The sequence below is a fragment of the Erpetoichthys calabaricus genome, chromosome 16, assembly GCF_900747795.2.
Source record: "Erpetoichthys calabaricus chromosome 16, fErpCal1.3, whole genome shotgun sequence".
Taxonomy (NCBI): Eukaryota; Metazoa; Chordata; class Cladistia; order Polypteriformes; family Polypteridae; genus Erpetoichthys; species Erpetoichthys calabaricus.
Genome location: NC_041409.2, coordinates 22,817,513 through 22,839,235, shown reverse-complemented (window position 1 = coordinate 22,839,235; position 21,723 = coordinate 22,817,513). Strand labels below are relative to the sequence as shown.

Here is a 21,723-nt window from a genome sequence, read left to right as displayed (position 1 = left end):
AAAGTCTAAAAAGGATAGACTGGGATAAGCTTTTAAGAGTGGAGATAGTCGAGGAGCACTTGAACAGATTTAAAATGTTTTACATATTATGCAGGACAGGTACATACCTAAATTTGGAATTAGGAAATTTAAAAAAAAACTGCAGTGGGTTGATAAATAGCTGTATATGGTTTATAAGGTTAGTGAATCGTAGGGTATATAAGAACATGAGGGCAGCCATTAAGAAGGATATTAGTGATTTGGAAATTGTTGAGGTAGAAGTAGTGATCCAGCAAAATTCTTTTGGCTTAAGGGTGAATCACATACTCAAAGTCTTCAGTGGAATTAAGGGGAAGTGCTGTTAACACTGAAGCCAGGAAGCACTTCTCTATGTAAAGTGTTGTGGGACTATGGATCAAATTACTGAGCCATGTAGTTGAAGCAGACACCTTGACAACGTTTAAGAAAAATCTGGATATTTGGACAGCTTAGCTATTAGGTAAAAAGAACACGGGGACACAGTTGTAAATTTGCTAAGGGTAAATTTCAAACAAACATTAAAAAAATTTTATTTTATTTAATCATAGACATGCGTATTATCACGGACCTTTGGCTTACTGGCGCTGTTTTATAGCGCTATACGTGTACAGTCTATTTTGCACATGGACAGCTGCTTTACACAAAGAGACTTACTAGCCTAGCATAACCAGACCTAACAGTTAAGCTACACCTGAGCCATTCACCAAAGCAGGTATCCACTCACCATGCTGCTAATATTGGAAAATGTCATTTCCTCAGCGGCTAACCCCTGTAGGAATATGGTAATCCCCTACACCAGGTGCTCGGATCGCTATACATTGACCCAATCAAACAGTATAAAATGTATACTATTATAAAGCAACATTAATAAAAACACAATAAAACCAATGGCAGAAAAAAGTAGGAAATGTATTTGAAAAGAGACTTTAAAGGTAAAGAAATGTATTTGGTCTTATTGAAAATACTACTGAAGAAAATTAAGGTGATGGAAGCTAAGTCTGTTAAAGTCTAGGGGCAGAGTTTCTTCAGATTGGTGTTCAGACTGCAGAGATCCTTGTCAATTTCTTTCAATTGTTCTCCTTCTCTGCTCTCACTTGCTTTTATCTCTCCTGTTCTGCTCTGACTGCTGTCCTTCCTTCCTCCCTCCTGATCTGCCCAGCATGCACCCAGACTTTAAGGACCTAACTTCACCTTGAATTAACAATGATTACAAGAATAATCAATCAGTGTTAGCCTTTCTCAGGCTGTTAGTCCATTCTGATCCTATTTACCCCAAGTCTAATAAATTAACAGTTTGTTTTAAGATTCTAAAAAATGATCTAAAAGATACAAGTTTCAAGTCAGTAAAGATACAGAATTTAAAATCAATCTATAGCAGTTGTTTACAAATATACACAGAGTGTCTTTAACATGAGATATACGAGTCCAGAATTTAAAAAGTCCAAGGCGAGTCAGTTCAAATAAAGTCAGAAGGTGTAGGTTTTCTAATTACTGGCTGTTTACTCGGGTGTCATTATTAATCAGTGTTAGCTAACAAAGTTCACATTTTGGGTATGTTTTTTTCAGTCCATTTTCTTATTTTATATATTGATTTAAGGACAGTTTTGAGTTTTGAACATTAAAATGGCTTATTTTTATACCAATTCACACATATTGTGGTAGACACTAGTGATCACAAGTAGTGTGGTAGACAGTAGGACTTCAGGGACAGTTAAAACTAGACTAAAATTAAATGGATAGGGTTAGGGTTAGGGTTAGGGTTGACAGTAGGACTTCAGGGACAGTTAAGACTAGACTAAAATTAAATGGATAGGGCTGGCGTGCTTTGCTGGGGTGAATGGGCTGTTGTCCTCTAGATTGTTCTAATAAATGTTCTTCTAATGAATTCGACTGATGGACTGAGCTTTGATTTCATGGACATGTTACATTGACCATTGACATTATGTAATAACATTCTCTAATAATAATAAAACAACAAAATAGCTTTCAAAGTCGTAATATAATGTTATTCTTTATAATAGAAATCTTAATGACTTGGACACTAATAACAACTTGTGGATAAAATATGATTTAAAAGATGGAATTTAATTTAGTTACAATCATCGCAGCTTTTCAGTTTCACTGTGCTCAAATAATGTTTGTCTGTCTGTCTGAGGATAATCTGGTCAAAAGAAATATATCAAGAAAAAGTACTATACTTACTTAGCCACGCTGTATCCTAGTGGAACACAGGACACAAAAAGTCCAATAAGCAAAATAATCCGAAAAAAGAAGTTTGAGCGGGCAGACCGAAATGTTTTCTCTGCTGGACGACAGTTACGAAACAGTGTCAGCTGAAAGACACGAAAATGAACATAGACAAAAAAAGTCCAAGACTGATACAATCAGGAAAGATGGAAATAGTAACACAGAAGATATCTGGCAGGTTTACAGCTTTTCAGCTGATCTCACCTTCTTGCAGTAGAAGATCAGAATGAATTTGATTGTGTTCAGGAGAGGCAGGAGGGGACAGAAGAACACCCCTATCCAGACCACAGTTTGACCATAAATCAACTGAAGAATATTCTGAGGGACCAGAAATTGCTGATAGCCCCAAAGTTTGACAAGCTTCCAAGAACAAAAGTCAACGAGCATCCTTGAGTACACAAAAACAGTGTAAGTGATCAAAGCACTTTTAAACACCCACACAATATACAAAGAGATTAGGAAGGCCAGTGAGATATCAGTCTTTACATACAGTTTCACATTGTGTCAAATATAATAAGACATAATAAGATATAATATTCTTAAGCTATAGAATACACTTGTGAGGCCTTGTTTGGAGTACTGTATATAGTGTTGGCATCCATAATACAAACAAGACAAAGCACCTCTATGGAAAGAGCAACTAGGCTGACTCCGAGGCTGTGAGGTAAGAAGAATGATGGAAAGATTTCAGTTTTTTGATTTAAACAAACCAATGTAAAGACGAGCCATATGGTGGCAGAGATAAAAAACTGGTCAATGGTAAATTGTATATATTTAGCTGACACCTTTATCCAAGTCTTGCAACATTTGAGATACAATTGGTTACATTTCTTTTGTTTTTCCAGATGCAGCTCAGGCAGGTGAAGTGACTCAAGGTCACACAGTGTCAGTAGCGGGATTTAAACGCATACCCTCAGGGTTTGAAGTCCAAAGTCTTATCCCCAGTACCACACTGCCTGATACAAATTTCTCCATATGTTAGATGTTTTTCTTCCTACAGAGAACCACAGATATGTGGTATAAGTTACCAAGAAGTGTGGTGTATAGTAGAACTTGGGGACTTTCAAAATTCAAATGGGTGATGTTTTACCAAATTTAGTGGTTGAATGCTACTGGGCAGAATGGCTTGTTCTTATCAAAAATGATAATTTTTTTACCTCTGGTATTGTTTGGAAGGTTCTGATATATTTTCATGCCTTCCCATGGTGTCTTATATGGGCACCACCTTTGTTGCAACTCAATTGTTCAGGATTGTTACTGAGTTGTCAAGTGGCGACAACTGCAGAAATGTGACGGTTAATGTAACTATTGCAATGGTATAAATGTCAGTGTCGTGCGCTTCCTGGTTGTCCAAGATTTCTAATATGAACAATACAGGGTGAGTCAAAATCATGTTAACATCTGAATGGCGGAAACAATTTATTGACAAAACATACTTTATATGTGTAAGATGATTTACAGGAATGTCTCAACCTGTTCACCATCATGTTCAACACATGTACCATATGTGGCACATACAATAAATTGTCCACAAAACTTGTATATAAGTATATACATAGCAGTACCATTAGTGTTAACCTAATTTTGACTCACCCTGTACTTTCTTTTGTATACTTTAAGGATTAGCTTTTTTGGTTACCAGTCCTTCTGATTTGTCTTCATACTGTGATTTAGTTTAGTGTTTTAGTTTTAATATTTGATTAATTGATTTTCCACTAAAGACTTTTTTGGCCTGTCTTTTGAATATGTCTTATCCCCTGGTCCCTTATTTTAAAAAATTGTCACATTTTTCAGCTCTGGCAAAATAAATTACTTACATTTTTTAATCTTTTAGCTCTAATACAAAGACTTGAGTTTTGCGAAATGTTTTGGCTTTAGTTGCTGGTTCTTTTGTTTTCCTGGTTCACATTTTTGCATATCGCTTGTGACTACTCTAACTTTGCCCCTAAAGGTTATTTACCTCTTGTTCCATATATTTATGTGCTTTTCTTAATTTTAATTCTAAATTTTGACACAATATATGGTGTGTTTTTGAAAAGAACAATAAATTCTAATACAGGTCTCAAATGTGGTAGCTGGACTGCTACAATGGCCATATACCTAATCATTCTACTGAATTTTAGTGCAATATGGCGTTTTCCAGTATAGCTGGATTTCAAGCTGTCGCATCGCTGCAATCTCAGCCTTGTTCAGAGTGAATCTTCCATTCTGTTTGACACTTGCTGTTAATCCTCATTTGATGGTCCAAATTTAAAAAAGCATCTCATGAGTAAACTTGTAAAAATACAAGGAGCTAGGTTCAGATTAATAAAACTTGCGTACATACTAAAGAGGTTGGAATGTATGTATGCAAATTTCCATGCAAAAGTCGAGAATTATAAAAGAAAACTTGATGGAGCAAGTTAGTGACTCATAGTGTCATCCATGTTTCTGGATAATAAAAACATCTTTGTGATGTGTGTAGTTAGATTATGGGAGATATTTAGGGATCAAGAACTTTGCCTGCTTTTTCTTGACTTTGATTTCTGATAAATCATTTGGCTTTGCTACTTTCTATTTTGTATTATGTCCTATTTCTAGTTAATCATTTGGTTTTGTTACTTTGTATTTAATGTCATTTCCTGGCGCATGTAAGAGACTTTTATTGATTTTTGGTTTTAACTCCTGGACCTCAGTAGTGTCTTTTAATCCTGTGTTGTTCTTTTCTGGACTTAAGTTGAAAGCAAGATAATTGGAAGGCAAACTGCATGTCGGAAATATGGCCAGAGGAATCTATATAAGTAAGATCTGACCAGTGACAAGATAATGATCATGAGAAAGTAGCGCAGTTGCTGCTGTGTTCAAGCATACCAGGGCCTATTGTGGATGGAATTTAGGGGTCCTGAAATGATAATGTACAGGAAATGGTCAGTTTTTGAGACTGGACTATAAGAAATTTAAGACTGAGCCTCCTTACCCATCTGAGATACCAAGACTAGCATCAGTACCGGGAATAAATGTAAAGCCCAAGCTTATCAATATGTACATTCATGATCTAGATGGCTTAAGACAGACATCTCAGTGTTACTCAGCACAATACTTCTTCTTTCGGCTGCTCCCGTTAGGGGTCGCCACAGTGGATCATCTTCTTCAATATCTTTCTGTCCTTGTCATCTTGCTCTGTTACCCCCATCACCTGCATGTCCTCTCGCACCACATCCATAAACCTTCTCTTAGGCCTTCATCTTTTCCTCTTTCCTGGCAGCTTCATCCTTTGCATCCTTCTCCCAATATCCCCAGCATCTCTCCTCTGCACATGTCCAAACCAACGCAATCTCACCTCTCTGACTTTGTCTCCAAACCGTCCAACTTGAGCTGACCCTCTAATGTCCTCATTTCTAATCCTGTCCATTCTCGTCTTCAGCACAATACTAAAGAACACATAACATTAACTTATGGCTGCATTTTTCCACGGACAAAAGGATTTGTGCTCAACTTGCTGATGTAATCTACCTTTTTTGAACATTAGATACTTAAATGGCACTTAGCAAGTACTTGGAGGATCTAGCACACAGTTCCTTCAAAAGAGACCTTTAAGTTGTATGAATTACTCAAATTCCGACACACAAAGAAATACACACTGTTGGGTAAATCTTAATCCATTTTGATATTCAAGCCCTTGAGGAGCCTGTTAAGTTTAAGTATTTTTTGTTTCTTTGCTTGTTTTTTATTACTTTCATGTAAATGTAGGGTTGGTGATGGAGCCAAAAATTCACTATCGAGTTAAGTTTAAATTCTATGATGTTCAAAGCATCAAGAAAATTTGATTTTACCATGCTGTCTGCATGTGCATATATGTGTGTATGTTTATGAAAAATCTAATTTGATTTTGACATCTTAATATTAGTCTTTTTTTTTGGAAAATGATGTTATCTTTTGCATTGCGTAATGCTCCTGGATGACTACATCGTAGGAATGATACAAACATTTAGAATGAGCAGTAAACGAGATATCTACTCTGAATGCTGAGACCTATGTACAACAATAACTTCAAACAAATTAGTCCATCTATTTCAAACAAGTTGTTGTATTGGGTTTTTCTTGTTGCAGGCTCCAGGGCTACTATTTTTGGACCAATACTTATTCCTATATCCTTCAAAAATGGTTTGATCTTTGCCCAATGATAACTGCCATAGGAATTATTTAATTTACTCAGGGTTTTTTGTGGTCTGCTTCCTTTAGTCATGGGACCAAGTCTGTTGATTTGCAAAATATTTGCTCAAGTAGATTTTTGAGATACATAATCGATTTAAATATACATGTGTGCACACACGGAGAAACCGAAGCACGCATTCACTCACTCACTCACTCACTCACTCACTCACTCACTCACTCACTCACTCACTCACTCACTCACTCACTCACTCACTCACTCACTCACTCACTCAAATATATAAGTAAAGGTAGCCATACCAGAGCACATGCTGAGTGATGAAGAGAAAGAAATGAACACACACCACAATAGATCTATAAAGGTCAACTTGGACAGAGGCATTAAGGTACTCCTGTACTAATCTGTCTATCGGTGCAATGTGTTTACTTCACTTGACCCAATGTGTTGAGTTTAAAATTAAATACTTATGTTGTTTACTTCATTCAACTTCCTGTTCATTTTATTCTACATGTATTTGTGTGCATAATACATATTATATAAGCTAATATACTTGATTTTATATTATTGTGCAGTACAGTTGGTTGTATTGCATTTTTTCTGTGGTATCAATAAAGTGTATTTTACAAGGAAGAACTGTATGAACCCTTCCAAACTGACATTTTTGTCTTCCTGGTGACAGTACTGATCCCATTCTGAGCATGTATTGCTGTGATACTGCAGTGTTGCTATGAAAGATGTGTGACATCATGGCGGCCATGTTATATAATAGTGGTTTGTGGTGCATTTGACATGTGCTTTTTGATTTAATACTCATTCTAAATTGCACGTTGTTTTCCTTTTGAGCACATCACATTCTGATTGTTTATTGTTTTCTGAATCCTTGCTCATTCACAACTAGCTTTTGCCTTTGGTTTTGGTTTGTTGCTCTCTTACTGCATCTGAATATGCCTTGACTTCTCCTTTGGAAATCCTCTTAAAAATATAATTACTGTATAAGTATCTCCATAACTTACTCCTCCTTCTGTTCTTTTTCTTATCTGAGCATTCCATAACCTCTGTGATAATATAAAATATTCTGCATGTTAACATTTTCTAGCACATCTTGTTCCTCTCAAATTAAGGAAACTGGACAGGCCATCGTCGCACTCTGAGATAGTTTTTTAATAAGCCCAATCATTGTAGACATTCTCTTACCTACTTACCTACGAGGAAATTCGACAAGTAGAGTAACAAGTGTAATGGTCAGTAAGTCAAAAATCATCAGCTTGTACATCTCTTGCCCGATTCGGGTCTCCCAGCACTACAGAAAAGGGACAACATGAAGAGAAACAATTAAGGATAACATCGTATAATTACTTTAAGAAAAATTAGAAGTTACTGTGTTATGGTTGCACACTTTAGTAACAACTGAGAGTGACCATCTATACTATTTTTGGAAATTAAGAGCCAACACTAAACAATCACTGATTATCTGTAGGTAACCACCCTCTTGCAAACTGCTATAACTCGTAAAATAATAAAACTCAGGTGAATGAAAAAACAGGTGATACTCTTAATAAAGCAAAGGAAAAAAAAAACACACACACACACAATTCAACTTTAACATGTTGCACTCCCCCTCTGTATTTTTACACTACATACCCAAACAGGCAAAGAATTAAGGCATAATCAAGTTATTGGGAACTGCAGGTCTGACATTGTGGTCAGCAACACAGGAGCGCCACAGGGGACTGTACTTTCTCCGATCCTGTTCAGCCTATATACATCAGACTTCCAATACAACTCAGAGTCCTGCCACGTGCAAAAGTTCGCTGACGACACTGCTATCGTGGGCTGTATCAGGAGTGGGCAGGAGGAGAAGTATAGGAATCTAATCAAGGACTTTGTTAAATGGTGCGACTCAAACCACCTACAACTGAACACCAGCAAAACCAAGGAGCTGGTGGTGGATTTTAGGAGGCCCAGACCCCTCCTGGACCCCGTGATCATCAGAGGTGACTGTGTGCAGAGGGTGCAGACCTATAAATACCTGGGAGTGCAGCTGGATGATAAATTGGACTGGACTGCCAATACTGATACTCTGTGCAAGAGAGGACAGAGCCGACTATACTTCCTTAGAAGGCTGGCGTCCTTCAACACCTGCAATAAGATGCTGCAGATGTTCTATCAGACAGTTGTGGTGAGCACCGTCTTCTACGTGGTGGTGTGCTGGGGAGGCAGCATTAAGAAGAGGGACGCCTCACGCCTGGACAAACTGGTGAGGAAGGCAGGCTCTATTGTAGGCACGGAGCTGGACAGTTTGACATCCGTGGCAGAGCGACGGGCACTGAGCAGACTCCTGTCAATCATGGAGAATCCACTGCATCCACTGAACAGGCTCATCTCCGGACAGAGGAGCAGCTTCAGCGACATACTGTTGTCACCGTCCTGCTCCACTGACAGACTGAGAGATCGTTCCTCCATCACACTATGCGACTCTTCAATTCCACCCGGGGGGGTAAACGTAAACATTATACAAAGTTATTGTCTGTCTGTATACCTGCATTGTTATCACTCTTTAATTTATTGTTTTTTTCAGTATGCTGCTGCTGCTGGGGTATGTGAATTTCCCCTTGGGATTAATAAAGTATCTATCTATCTATCTATCTATCTATCTATCTATCTATCTATCTATCTATCTATCTATCTATCTATCTATCTATCTATCTATCTATCTATCTATCTATCTATCTATAAATATTAAAGACAGTCCCAGAGATACAGGCTTCACTGATTTGTAATGTGTTCCGTTCAAAATAAAGAAAAATCTTAAAATGGCCACCACACTAATCATAATTCATTATACTGTGAAAACATTGATTTCATTCATAAGGAAAGGTGCTACTCTGTTGCTGCAATCTCCCTATCCCTTGTTTGAAGTAATTTTCTTGAATGTGCTGTAAATTCCGTTTAAAAATGACTGTGAGTCTGTGGCCAGACATTTTAAGAAAGCAGGCAAGAAACAGAGTCATTGCAAGAGCCAGGGGTTGGGACACAAGTAAGTAGATAGATAGATAGATAGATAGATAGATAGATAGATAGATAGATAGATAGATAGATAGATAGATAGATAGATAGATAGATAGATAGATAGATAGATAGATAGATAGATAGATAGATAGATACTTTATTAATCCCAAGGGGAAATTCACAAAATGGCGTCAGGTTCCAAAATGAACAGTATTTCTTGGTAAAATGTACTAAGCAAGGGGACTTTTTTCCATTGCTAGCAAAACAGACGCTAATAAAGAATGTTTCCTTTGTGGAAAGGCAAATACGAAGTGAGCCCTTGTGGTATTTATTCCAAAAAGGGCTATTAATCAGTAATGGTTTACAGTAATCCAGAGGTTTTCAGATAAATTATTAATTAGCTGGTAAACAATCTCTGTTCTTTCTGTCAGACAGAGGCTATCCTATGGGTGCAAGGCAAGAACAAATCCTGATTTTTAAAATTATCTTTATAAAAGGAAACTTTAGTGTCATTTTGCCATCAGTTCATCACATCAATTTCTAATTACATTTCTATAATTCTTCATTTGTACAGATTGACTCAAATACAGATCAAGCATTCTTAACACATCGCTGAGAATAACAACATTAGCTTACTCTGCAGTAGACTGGACATGGCTGTTAATCTAATCTTTTATCAGGGCACATGCTCTTTTTGAAAATATTTTAATAAACAGTCCTAACTGTTTGATGTCTCTTTGCAGTTTAAAAAGGATTACACAGAGACATTTCTCATGCGGCTTCTTATCGTTACCCCAGTAATAATGTAATGTCAGTATATTGATCAATGAGCTAATGCCTTTTTAATCTGTACAAAATGTTACTTTAGTTTATATCCTCTTAACTCTTGAGCAGTCAACCTTTGGTCTATTTTATATTCTTAGCACACATATACCTTGCTCTAGATATGAAAGAAATAATCTGATTTGGAGAAATGGTAGATAGTATTGTAAACTGTGTTCTGAGATTTTTCAGGTAAGGAAGATGTGTCATTGTTATACTCAATAATTATGGTGCTGGAGAGTGACGACATATTGTATGTTGATTAGCACACATACAGTAAGTGAGCATTTTACTGGACTCTATACATGTGCCAATAATGTACTCTCTATATATAAAATCCTAAGCCTAAAAGTGCAACATGTGGGATATGGCCAGCCAGTCATTCCGGCCAATACCCCCAGGCCACCAGATGGAGCCCTTCCTACAGCATGGAGGTGCCCCGAATTCCAGCAGGGCATCCTGGACATTGGAGTTTTCCTGTACAGCCCTGCTGGATAACGTAGGGGCCGCCATGGGCCGCTGCAGGGAGGCCCAGAGACTTGTACTTTCACTACAGTCCGGAAGTACGTCCCAGTCACATAGACAGAGGAAATGATGTGCTTCCGGGTTGAAGAAAAAGGAGTTTTCATCTGACCCGGAAGTGTTGCCAGTCACATGGACAGCAAGAAGAGAAACACTTCCGGGCCAAGAACTATAAAAAGGACTGTGGGAGATCCCAGGGTTGACCTGAGTCAGGAGGAAGGGTGGCAACGTGTCTAGGAGTGGAGGATTGTTTATTGTATTGAGTATTGTGTATTGGTTTATGAGTATTGTGGAGTGGAGGGTGCTTGGTGCACATTATTATTATAAAATAAATAATAATTGGACTTTTAACTGGTATCTGGCATCTGATCCGAGGGATCAAGGGAGCGATAGCGCCCCCTATCTGTCACAAACAATTTTGTGCAATGATTTTATGTGATTTATTATGTCACTTTTTTGTCACACTTTAAATCGGGCTTATTTTACAACCTATATATATATGTTTGGTATCATTTTTTTCAGACTTTATCAAACTTTAAGGTGATGTCGTTAGATTTTCAGATTCTTATTCCGTTTTTAAATTATAAACTAAAATATCAAGAACTCACGTCCTGCGAGACGAGACTTTGTGCCAACAGATTTAACCACACCCGGGGCCAGAAATAAAAGACAAAGAGTAGATGACAAGGACATCTGCTGTACAGGCTTTTAAATGTTCAAAGCACCGTGCGAGATGCAGATCATGCAGCACAGCAGCAGCAGCAGCAAGCAAGCCAGCAGCTGATTGAGCAAAGAGGAGGTAAAAAAAAACACTATTTGTTTCCCATTGTATCACCGTTTAAGAGGGGGTTTCGAGGAGCGACCGCGTCTCCTTGGTGTGTGTTCAGCACCCCGTCTTCACAACACGAGCGGCAGAGACGTGAAGTAGCTGGCGCATAGTTCTGGCCCGGGGGGCTGGTGAACGAAGCAAGCAGGGGGTAAGCCCCCTAGTAACCTATAAACACTATATCGGGTGTGGATCTGCTGTTGCTCTTATGTTTTAATATTAAGGAGATGATGCTCCTGTTGGTGACCATCAGCTACTTCTCTGAGTGGATTGGGTTTTATCGTGAATTCAGTTTTCATTCACCTGACACTGCTGTCCAATTAAACGATCTGAAGAAAATGCTTAATACTTGAACACAGTGAACATTCAGTTCTTTAATCACCTCCTGTCCTAGCATGACAGAATTTACTGCTAATTCTTCATATCTAAGCAGATACCAGCAATGTAGTTTTCGGTACTGAGATCAAATACTCAAAATCAGTAAAGCAGTGGTACATATCTGTTTTAGATATTCAGTTGTTTGTTTTTTACTTCATAATTTTGACATCCAGCAAGTTTGGTGTAGCAGGTCATCCAAACTATAGGCACAATCAATAATGTACATTTTTTAGCCATGTATTATGTGAAAAAATCTAAATTGTAGCAAATTGCTGAACACATACACAGCATTACATACGATATGTGGTTTGTGCCATGTGTGATTGTTGAAATTTGTTACATATTATTTAGTAACACCTAGGCTGTTGAGGATTCTTACCTGATACTGGCCATAGTTATATTCACAAGCCTTACAGTCTGTGGCAGTGACATCGCCACCACAAGTGATCTGAGCCCAAAGTGAAAAGAGTAGAACTCCAAGGCTAGCAAACCTCAAGAACACTGCCCTAAAAAAAAAAAGATTGAATTGTAGAACAGGAAAGAGACAGTAAGGGTAGCATAAATAAAAAGAGACAGAAACTACAAGACTCCATGGGGCACAGTGGTGTTCCAGTCACAAGTGCTTCTAAAGAGCACATCTCTGCACATGAAGGATGGATAGATCTGTAGACAATTCAGAAATACTTTAGTTTGGTCTTTCTAATTATTTTAGTCTAGTTTACTAACACATCTTCCCAGGTGGCACAGTGGTTTTCACGTGGCATTTGATTCCCAGCACTGTACATTTTCTAATACTTCTACACTAATCAATGACTCAGGTGCCGCCGCGAGTGGCAGCTTTTCCAACAGCTCCGTGTACGACATTACCTTTCTACCTTTTTATCTATTTAACTGATCACTCCTACCACTTTCTTTTATGTGGACTCGTTCCCTGGACACTTTTTACTATTTGGAGATGGATTTTTTTTGTGTATTTCCCCTTGGGATTAATAAAATATCTATCTATCTATCTATCTATCTATCTATCTATCTATCTATCTATCTATCTATCTATCTATCTATCTATCTATCTAATGTAATAATTGTCAGGATTACGTAAATAATATTTTGGTAATGTTTTATTTATATTATTTATTTATTTATTAACTATTTTACCATTATTTCAGTAAAGTCATTTCAATGCCATTTTGTAGTGCCTCCATTTTGTCTGTTTGTATGGGCCATTGCCTTTTATTGTTTCTTCTTTTCATGGATGCCACTGTTTTGTGTGTCTGGCTGTTATCACGCAACAAGGTTTGTGTGCCAGGTGACATTATGGAGAGCATGTTATAAAAGATGGCCACTGTCATTAAACGGCATCCAAACTTTGTAAAAATATAAAGTAAACATTTGGTGAAGAACCTTATTCTTGACCACTTTTTTTGGTAAAGAAGTGTGTGGTAACGATTCTGGTCTTGCTTCTGATATGAGTTTAGCTTAATCCCTTTAACGTAATGATTTATCTCTCTCTTACCTTACTGCATATGTATCTCGCTTCCCTTTAGTAAGGACATTAAAACCTCTTAAGTAAAGCATTCTGTGAGGAGTGCCATAGAAAATATCGAAAGCCACGCCAATAATACCTGCAGTAATAATGGTTTGTAGGTAATTCACAAAGCTGCTGACAATAAAGTATGTTGTGTCCATCTCATGCAGTCCCAAGACTGCATAAACTAGTGGGACTGCATACTATTTTTGTAGCTTCTACTGGTTTTGAGTTTTTGCTTGAATCTAAGACCATTGATTTTAGAGATAGCGGGCTTTGACAATTGATTTTCTTGACTCCTAGTTTTGATCAATGCTCTGTTTTTTGATTATGCCGTATCTCCAGCCATTATCAAAAATCTTTCCTGACTTTTCCTATACAGTCAGTGCACCTGTAGGTTTATCTGATCTTCCATTTACCTGTGTGAAGCACATTGCACTAGTCTTTATAAAACTATGTTTTCATACATTTGCCCAAATTAGAAGATTGTTTGGGTCCTTCTGAATTGTTTTTCCTCAACCATTTCAAAAAATGTTTTGGAAGTCTAAGAGAAATGTCTTAATCTTTTTATCTGAAGTATTGTTTTGAAAAGTGTACAATCTTTTAGTTAATTTCTGGCTGTAAAAGCCACGTTCGTGCAAATGACAAAGGTTCAATTTGTTCATCTATAATCAGGAGGATCCAAATCCTTCTTCTTGAGTACTGGAGTCACATCTATAACTCTCAGTCATCAAAGACATTCCCCCATCTGAAACAAATAATAGAATATTTATTAAAAAGAAAAAAAAAGTTCATAACTTGCCTCTTTTATATTGTTCAGGACTCCCGTCTTGTCCAGACAGCTTGTTAGTCATTAGATCACTTTGGCTACAGTTGTACTGCAGATTAATTCCAATTTTTTCACTCATATGTGACACAGATCTGATTTTTTTAAATGAGAAGTGTGAACCACAAGAACCACATGGGATTAGAATTTTTTAAACTGGATTTAAAGCACTGTACACTGTTTTAATTGATTATTTATGAGACCTTCATCATACGTTTGTGTTGAAAATTAACGTGAATAACAGTAAAGACCTGGTGTGTCAGTAGAAAGATAATTAGACAGGGGTGTCATTTAAATTTGGGGTTACTCTCACTGTCATCATGTTATCAGTCAGTCAGTCATTGTCCAACCCGCTATATCCTAACACAGGGTCACGGGGGTCATTATGTTATGCTGTACATAATTTGGTGGAAATGGTACAACTCAAGCAGATATTTCTCTGTGAGAGTCTCGTAGACAGCTGTTAATATAATATATGAAATTGTTTTACATCTATGCCTTTCACATGTCACCCCCACCGGTCTGAGCTCCTCTGTCGTATCGTCAGGAGTCCACAGCAGTGATAACTGCACTCATAGCAACAGCTACAGTTTTCTGTTTCTCTTTGTTGTCATTTGCAAACATCCTGAACTGAAAACAACGTGAAGTAGTGCAGCAGTCAGCATGCCAGTTTGTTCATGGTTACCTATCACTGTAAGCTGTGTCAGTCTAACAAATTTATTTTTATTAATTTTGCACATGCAGGGCACATTCATGATAGATGTCTGTACAGAGTCACAAAGAATTTGGATCACTTGCTTTTTCTTTCGGCAGTAGTTTGGGCTTTTTTATGTTTCATATATAAGTGATTTTGTCTGTATGATTCCTTAAATATTTTTCTAGCTCACTCAGGCTGACTTCAGGCTCACATTAATAAGGGGGACCAAAACTGAAAGTGGTTGGATGGATGGAAATCTGAAATTTGACTGATTATTATATAAACGGAAAAAAATGTAACCATGGAAAATATTTGTGCTGCATCCCAAATGTTCTTTAAATTATTTTGTACAAGTCAGAATCATGACATATAGAGAGTTCAGAATCTCAGGAGAGATTTACCTGAAGAGAATAACTTTAATCTGCATTGATAGGGTGTAGGCCTCAAATCGCATGACGAAATCACAGATCATCGGGACAATAAAGTTGGCTGCAGTGATGACAACAGAGGGAAGGTATTCAATTAGCAGTCCCAGGAGGAAGCTGGTCTTGGTCAGAAAGTCATGCTGAGGAATTGAAAACAATACAGGTAGGTAAAATTTTGGTATCATAAAGTTATCTCAGGAATTTCTTAATAGCGGAGATTTATTAAAAGGAGAATATACACTTATTGATATACAGGATCCTAAACCATTTATCTGCTGCTCAGGTTTTTACACTAATTTTGGAAAAAGACTTAAAATGAACTAAAACCTCCTTGATTTACTCCTTTATTATTTATCCATCCATCCATCCATCCTCTTCCGCTTATCCGAGGTCGGGTCGCGGGGGCAGCAGCTTGAGCAGAGATACCCAGACTTCCCTCTCCCCGGCCACTTCTTCTAGCTCTTCCGGGAGAATCCCGAGGCGTTCCCAGGCCAGCCGAGAGACATAGTCCCTCCAGCGTGTCCTGGGTCTTCCCCGGGGCCTCCTCCCGGTTGGACGTGCCCGGAATACCTCACCAGGGAGGCGTTCAGGAGGCATCCTGATCAGATGCCCAAGCCACCTCATCTGACTTCTCTCGATGCGGAGGAGCAGCGGCTCTACTCTGAGCTCCTCCTGGATGACTGAGCTTCTCACCCTATCTTTAAGGGAGAGCCCAGACACCCTGCGGAGGACACTCATTTCAGCCGCTTGTATTTGCGATCTCATTCTTTCAGTCACTACCCATAGCTCATGACCATAGGTGAGGGTAGGAACATAGATCGACCGGTAAATTGAGAGCTTTGCCTTATGGCTCAGCTCTTTTTTCACCATGACAGACCGATGCAGAGCCCGCATTATTTATTATTTATTCAATATTAATATTGCATTACATTCCCAAAAAATGTTTTGTTCATTTCAAAATTTCAAAATAAGCAAAGGTTAACTTCTTGCAAGTTTATATCTATAATATGTCCTCGAGTTGTCTTCTTACATGCTCACACGAGATCCGACAAAACTGTCTTTTATTGTTGAGCAGCAGATTGCTAAAGTGCAAGTGACATATTGATTATTTCAGATAACACCACCACTCTGGATATGACTCATTGTTATTATGTTGCATCTTTTATTTTAAAATGTAAATAGTAAAAAAAAAAAAAATGAAATGACTGAAATTACTTTATGAGACAAAATCATGTGAAAAGCCAATTTAGATAAATGTTAGAACCCAACAAAGGAGTAGGGGGCTTCAACAAATTTATTCTAAATCAGTTTCTGTGGAAAATGGGGGATAGCTTGTGGGGTGGGGGTAAATAATCTTAATAAAGCATTTATTTTTGTACAAACAATATATTAAAATAGTCTGGGACATTGACTTGGGCTTTGGTTATGTGTTATTACATTCCAATATGTCTGAAAGAGAGAGCTTCCCGTTTAAGGCTGGTTTTAAAACATGAAGGCTTTTGCTCAACTTCTGAATCTTTTTATGGTTCCTTATCATTCATTGTACATGGCATTATGTTTATTTAGTGACTTTATCTTTTCTTCACACCTTTCATGAGGACACTGGACCCGAATGAAAAATGAACACATCACTATTTCTAGACAGAAGTAAGCAAAGTAAATCACCAGTTTAGTCTCCTTATACATACCTTCTGCACTACTGATGGAGGAAACAGTCATATTAAGAAAACATAGAATGAATTTTGCCTTACTCAGACTTTGCTTGTGGTCAGACTGACCTCGCTCTGCAACCTCTGCGACTCCTGAGTAGCCAAGTAAATACAATAGAAGGCGCCAGTGATACAGGCTATTACCACAAGGTTCAGGGCCACCCGGTAGCCGTATAGACGAGCATTATCAGACATGGTGCGGTGTAGCGCAGCTCTGTGAGCTTCAGCTTCTTCTAGCTCCATCTGCAGGAAAGACAGAAAGAGTAGAAGAAATAACTCCAAAGTGAAATTAACAGTAACTGAGTATAACTGAAGGAAGAAATGTAACTGCGATGCAAGCGCTATTTAGGCTTAACAGAAGAAGCTTACCCTCTCATCTTGGCTTTCTTTTGTTCATGGAACATTTCATCCACATTGTGATAATCACCTTTGCTAAACATTTTCAACTGGTTTTGCGTTTCTACTATGAAGCTGGGGAGTTTAATCATTTTGGTTGATTAATAGAGCATGGTAGCAAGGCTGATATATTGTGATATATATAAGGTTGATATATTGTGCGTACAAGAGACTAAATGGAAGGGGAGTAAGGCCAGGTGGATCAGAGGTGGATTCAAATTGTTCTATCATGGTGTGGATGGGAGGAGAAATGGAGTAGGAGTTATTCTGAAGGAACAGTATGTCAAGAGTGCTTTGGAGGTGAAAAGAGTGTCAGAGTAATAGTCGTGGTAGTGCTGGTCACATGGTAGGCACAAAAGATGTCAATCTGCAGGGCACACTCCATCACATAGGGACAATTTAGTCTACCTAACTACATGTCTTTGTAATGCGATGTGAAAACCCACACAGATATGGATAGAACATGGGGATAAACCAAGACAGGGTTCAGATCTGAATCCTGTCTCCTGGAGCTCTGAGGTGGCAGCATTAATGTGAATTTCCCATTGGGATTAATAAAGTATCTATCTATCTATCTATCTATCTATCTATCTATCTATCTATCTATCTATCTATCTATCTATCTATCTATCTATCTATCTATCTATCTATCTATCTATCTATCTATCTATCTATCTATCTATCTATCTATCTATCTATCTATCTATCTATCTATCACCCAATAGAGACATCAAGCCACTGAATTTCAAAAAACAATAAAATAACTTTGGTCCAATACTGCCAGGTCTGGCTGCCAGTAAACCTATGAAACTGGCAATTTCAGAAAGTGGAACATAGAAATAACAAAGATGAAAAAAACATGTTAATGGAAGCTAAAATTATTATACATCAAAACATTTAAATTATCTTGTATGAATGTTATAAAGATCCATCACAATAGATTATCACCCCATCCATGGTTAGCTCCTAAATAGCACTATATGCTAAAAAGACAGGCTCCAACGTCCATATGCTTTGTAATGCATAAAGCTGGTTAGGAAAATGGATAAATAAGAGAAAGCAATATTATTGGAACCATAACTTGTCCTGCTTTGAAATGACAGTATGTAGTAGCGTAGCTCTTCACTCAAATGTGGAATTGCACTCACTTGGAACTCGTAACGAATTGTTTTCTGCTTCAGCTTTATAAATTTTTCACTTTTTAGTCGAAAATCCCAAGCTGAGAACACCAAACTGCCATAATGTGTCAGAGATTCACCTTCGATTAGCACTAGAGCTTTGAAACCAGAACCAGACCTGCAAAAGTAATGAAGAAAGACATCATTGCTAAAAAATATTTTTGTTTGGCACATGACTACATTTGAAGCGGTCATGATATCTGCTTCTATGATTTCTTTTCCTAAGTTATCTTAGTACTGTTACTCCTTAGGATAACTTGAACAGAATGTGACAGCCAAATCAAGGAAGTTCTGTCACCTCAGTACAATCCAGATGATGCAGAACAACATGTAACACAAGCATGTGACAAGGTAGGAGACTGGGATGTTGTAGGAGATCTTCTTTACCAAATCGACTTCTCCACTTTCATAGAACCCATAGAAAAGGTAGGAAAATTCCAGCATACCCTGTGTGGGATAAGCAAAGGGTTTCGGTTAGTAATGTTAAGTAAACAAAGATACAAAGGAGTGAGACAGATAGCTAGGTGGCTACTAACCGTTCCCGACAAAATATCAAGCACATAGTTGAAGAAGTTGACAAGACCAGTTGGAGTGGGGTTGTAATATGTGCACTCGGTATCTGCAAAAAGAACAGTTGAGCATTATGTAATTGGAGTTTTATTTTACTGCTTTATTTTTATGAATTACCTGTCTAAATTGCTGTGGCAGAAGTCAACTATAAAGATAAATGTCCCTTAGTGGTGACCTGTCTTTGGAAAATTACTGAAAGTTCTGTAATGTAGTCCAAGTGAGCTGAAGATGGTGAGAACCAGGGACCTCATGTATAAACGGTGCGTATGCACAAAAAATGTTGTGTACGCTCATTTCCACACTCACATCGCGATGCATTAAAAACTAAACTTGCCATAAAGACACGCACATTTTCACGCCAACTCAATCCCTTGCGTTCACAAGTTCTCCGCTCGGTTTTGCAAACTAGCGGCGCCCAGCGTCAAAGCAGTGCTACTGTTCCTGGGTGGTTACCCTTTATTTTTTAGAATCACATCCCTGACGCGGCTGTATCAAATACCCTGAAATTAACTGCAAATTGTTTTTTAGTTCAAGGCATCTGATTGTAATCAACCTGTAACCATATAATGGTGCACAGAATGGCCAAACTATTCCAAATGCCATAGCCACTTTAGTGTTGTTACTATAAGTGCACTACTTGGAGTATTTAACCCACTGTATCCAAGTGTGGAATCACAGCTCTACAGCAGCTGATTGGAAAGAGGATTATCGGGGTACAGCTTCTAGCACACACTGCCTCAGTCATGCGCACAATCTATTTGAACTGCTCCCATTCAGCAAACACTTCAGAATCTTTCCTGTAGGGACCTCATGGTTCAGAAACAGTTTCATCTGAAGAGCTATAAACGCACTCAAACAGTCCATCAAGTGCTCGTGGGAGAACTGTTTGTACAATTACCTGACTCTAAACTTGCATTACAGTTGTAATATTGCACAACCTGAGCCCTTATGCTTTCGTATTGTATATTTTTCACTATTTTTTATCCTATTATTATTATTGTTGTTTTTGTTATTTTACCATTTTATAGGAAAATAAGTTTATGGAGGATTTGCATATTGAATCTCATTGTAGCATACAATAACAATAAAGGAATTGAATTCAATTCAATAGAAGAGAGCGCGTATTTATAGATGATGATGACTGGCTTCTAAGTCAATACAGATTTCCAGGTGCTATCTTTATGGAGTTCTTGATATCATTTTTTAAGATGAAATGCAGTAAAGTATATATATTACATTATACGGATTCATTTTTAACTTCATTTAAATAATGTAAACTGTTATTAAACATGTGGACGCGGTGGACAGCAGTAGCAATGAGCTGGCACCCCATTCAGGGATTGTTCCTGCCTCGCGCTGTATGCTTGCTGGGACTGGCGCGACCCTGGAAGGATAGATGGATGGAATAATTAAACATGTACTACAAAGATATTTCAGTGTTGCTTGAAAGTTCTGAAGAATCAGTGTTCTAAGCTTACAGATGGCTTAATGTCTATTACTGAGCTGATTGTGTGGCGATTGGTTATTTGGAGAAAGAAAAGGAAGGACAGGAATTGGGGGTTAGTACGTTTAAGAGAGTCAGTGCTCCATCCATCCATTTTCCAACCCGCTATATCCGAACACAGGGTCACGGGGGTCTGCTGGAGCCAATCCCAGCCAACACAGGGCGCAAAGCAGGGAACCAATCCCGGGCAGGGCGCCAACCCATCGCAGGAAACACACACCAAGCACACACTAGGGACAATTTAGGATCGCCAATGCACCTAACCTGCATGTCTTTGGACTGTGGGAAGAAACCGGAGCATTTAACATGCTACTTTAGTTACGATGGGATTTGAGAAACTATTAAATTAAATGATTTTAAGATGAAGTTTATGACATTCTACTTTAATGACAAAAATAAGCTACATGATTCAAGTGGAAATTTCAACCTTTTTTTCACACTGTGTCCCAGTTTTTTTTCTTTTCTCTGTACCCTAATACGCTTCCATATGACACTCAGACGGTGGGCTACGACAGTTCACCGCAGGGCACAATATGGATTATCCTGATATAAAATAACAGGAACCTTGCAGATGTTTGTTGCTGCATTAAAGGTGCTATATAGATAAAATGTATTCTTCTTATTATTATTAGTAGTAGTAGGAGTAGTAGTAGTATTAATAATAATAATGTGATGAAGACATTAGGAAATCCACTTAATTAGCCTTTACACCAGATGCGTATTGCAAAATAAAGACTGTTTCACCCAAACCATTCCTTAAGTTTTTGGAGCTGTAATGACACTTATGTGAGTGTAAACTGATGAGTTCCTGGGTCCATGAAAGAGACCTTTACATTTCTCCAGGTATTCAGAACAGAATCAATGGAAGACAATCAAGACCTGCTCTTGCGAAGTCCATTTGAAAGTCAAGAAGCTGAA

The 21,723-nt window shown here is 38.0% G+C and overlaps 1 protein-coding gene across 2 annotated transcripts in view; it reads right to left on the bottom strand.

The window, feature by feature from the left end:
• The window catches only part of tmc4 (transmembrane channel-like 4), a 58,607-nt gene that overhangs the window by 10,934 nt on the left and 25,950 nt on the right, over nucleotides 1–21,723 (bottom strand). For both annotated transcript variants that reach the window (XM_028822002.2, XM_051919799.1), the window contains 9 exons: nucleotides 19,268–19,350; nucleotides 19,030–19,178; nucleotides 18,702–18,849; nucleotides 17,227–17,400; nucleotides 15,425–15,588; nucleotides 12,355–12,481; nucleotides 7,621–7,718; nucleotides 2,470–2,653; nucleotides 2,221–2,351 (listed from right to left, as the gene is read on the bottom strand). In XM_028822002.2, coding sequence (XP_028677835.1) covers nucleotides 2,221–2,351; nucleotides 2,470–2,653; nucleotides 7,621–7,718; nucleotides 12,355–12,481; nucleotides 15,425–15,588; nucleotides 17,227–17,400; nucleotides 18,702–18,849; nucleotides 19,030–19,178; nucleotides 19,268–19,350 — 1,258 coding nt within the window. The remainder of the gene's footprint in view (nucleotides 1–2,220; nucleotides 2,352–2,469; nucleotides 2,654–7,620; nucleotides 7,719–12,354; nucleotides 12,482–15,424; nucleotides 15,589–17,226; nucleotides 17,401–18,701; nucleotides 18,850–19,029; nucleotides 19,179–19,267; nucleotides 19,351–21,723) is intronic.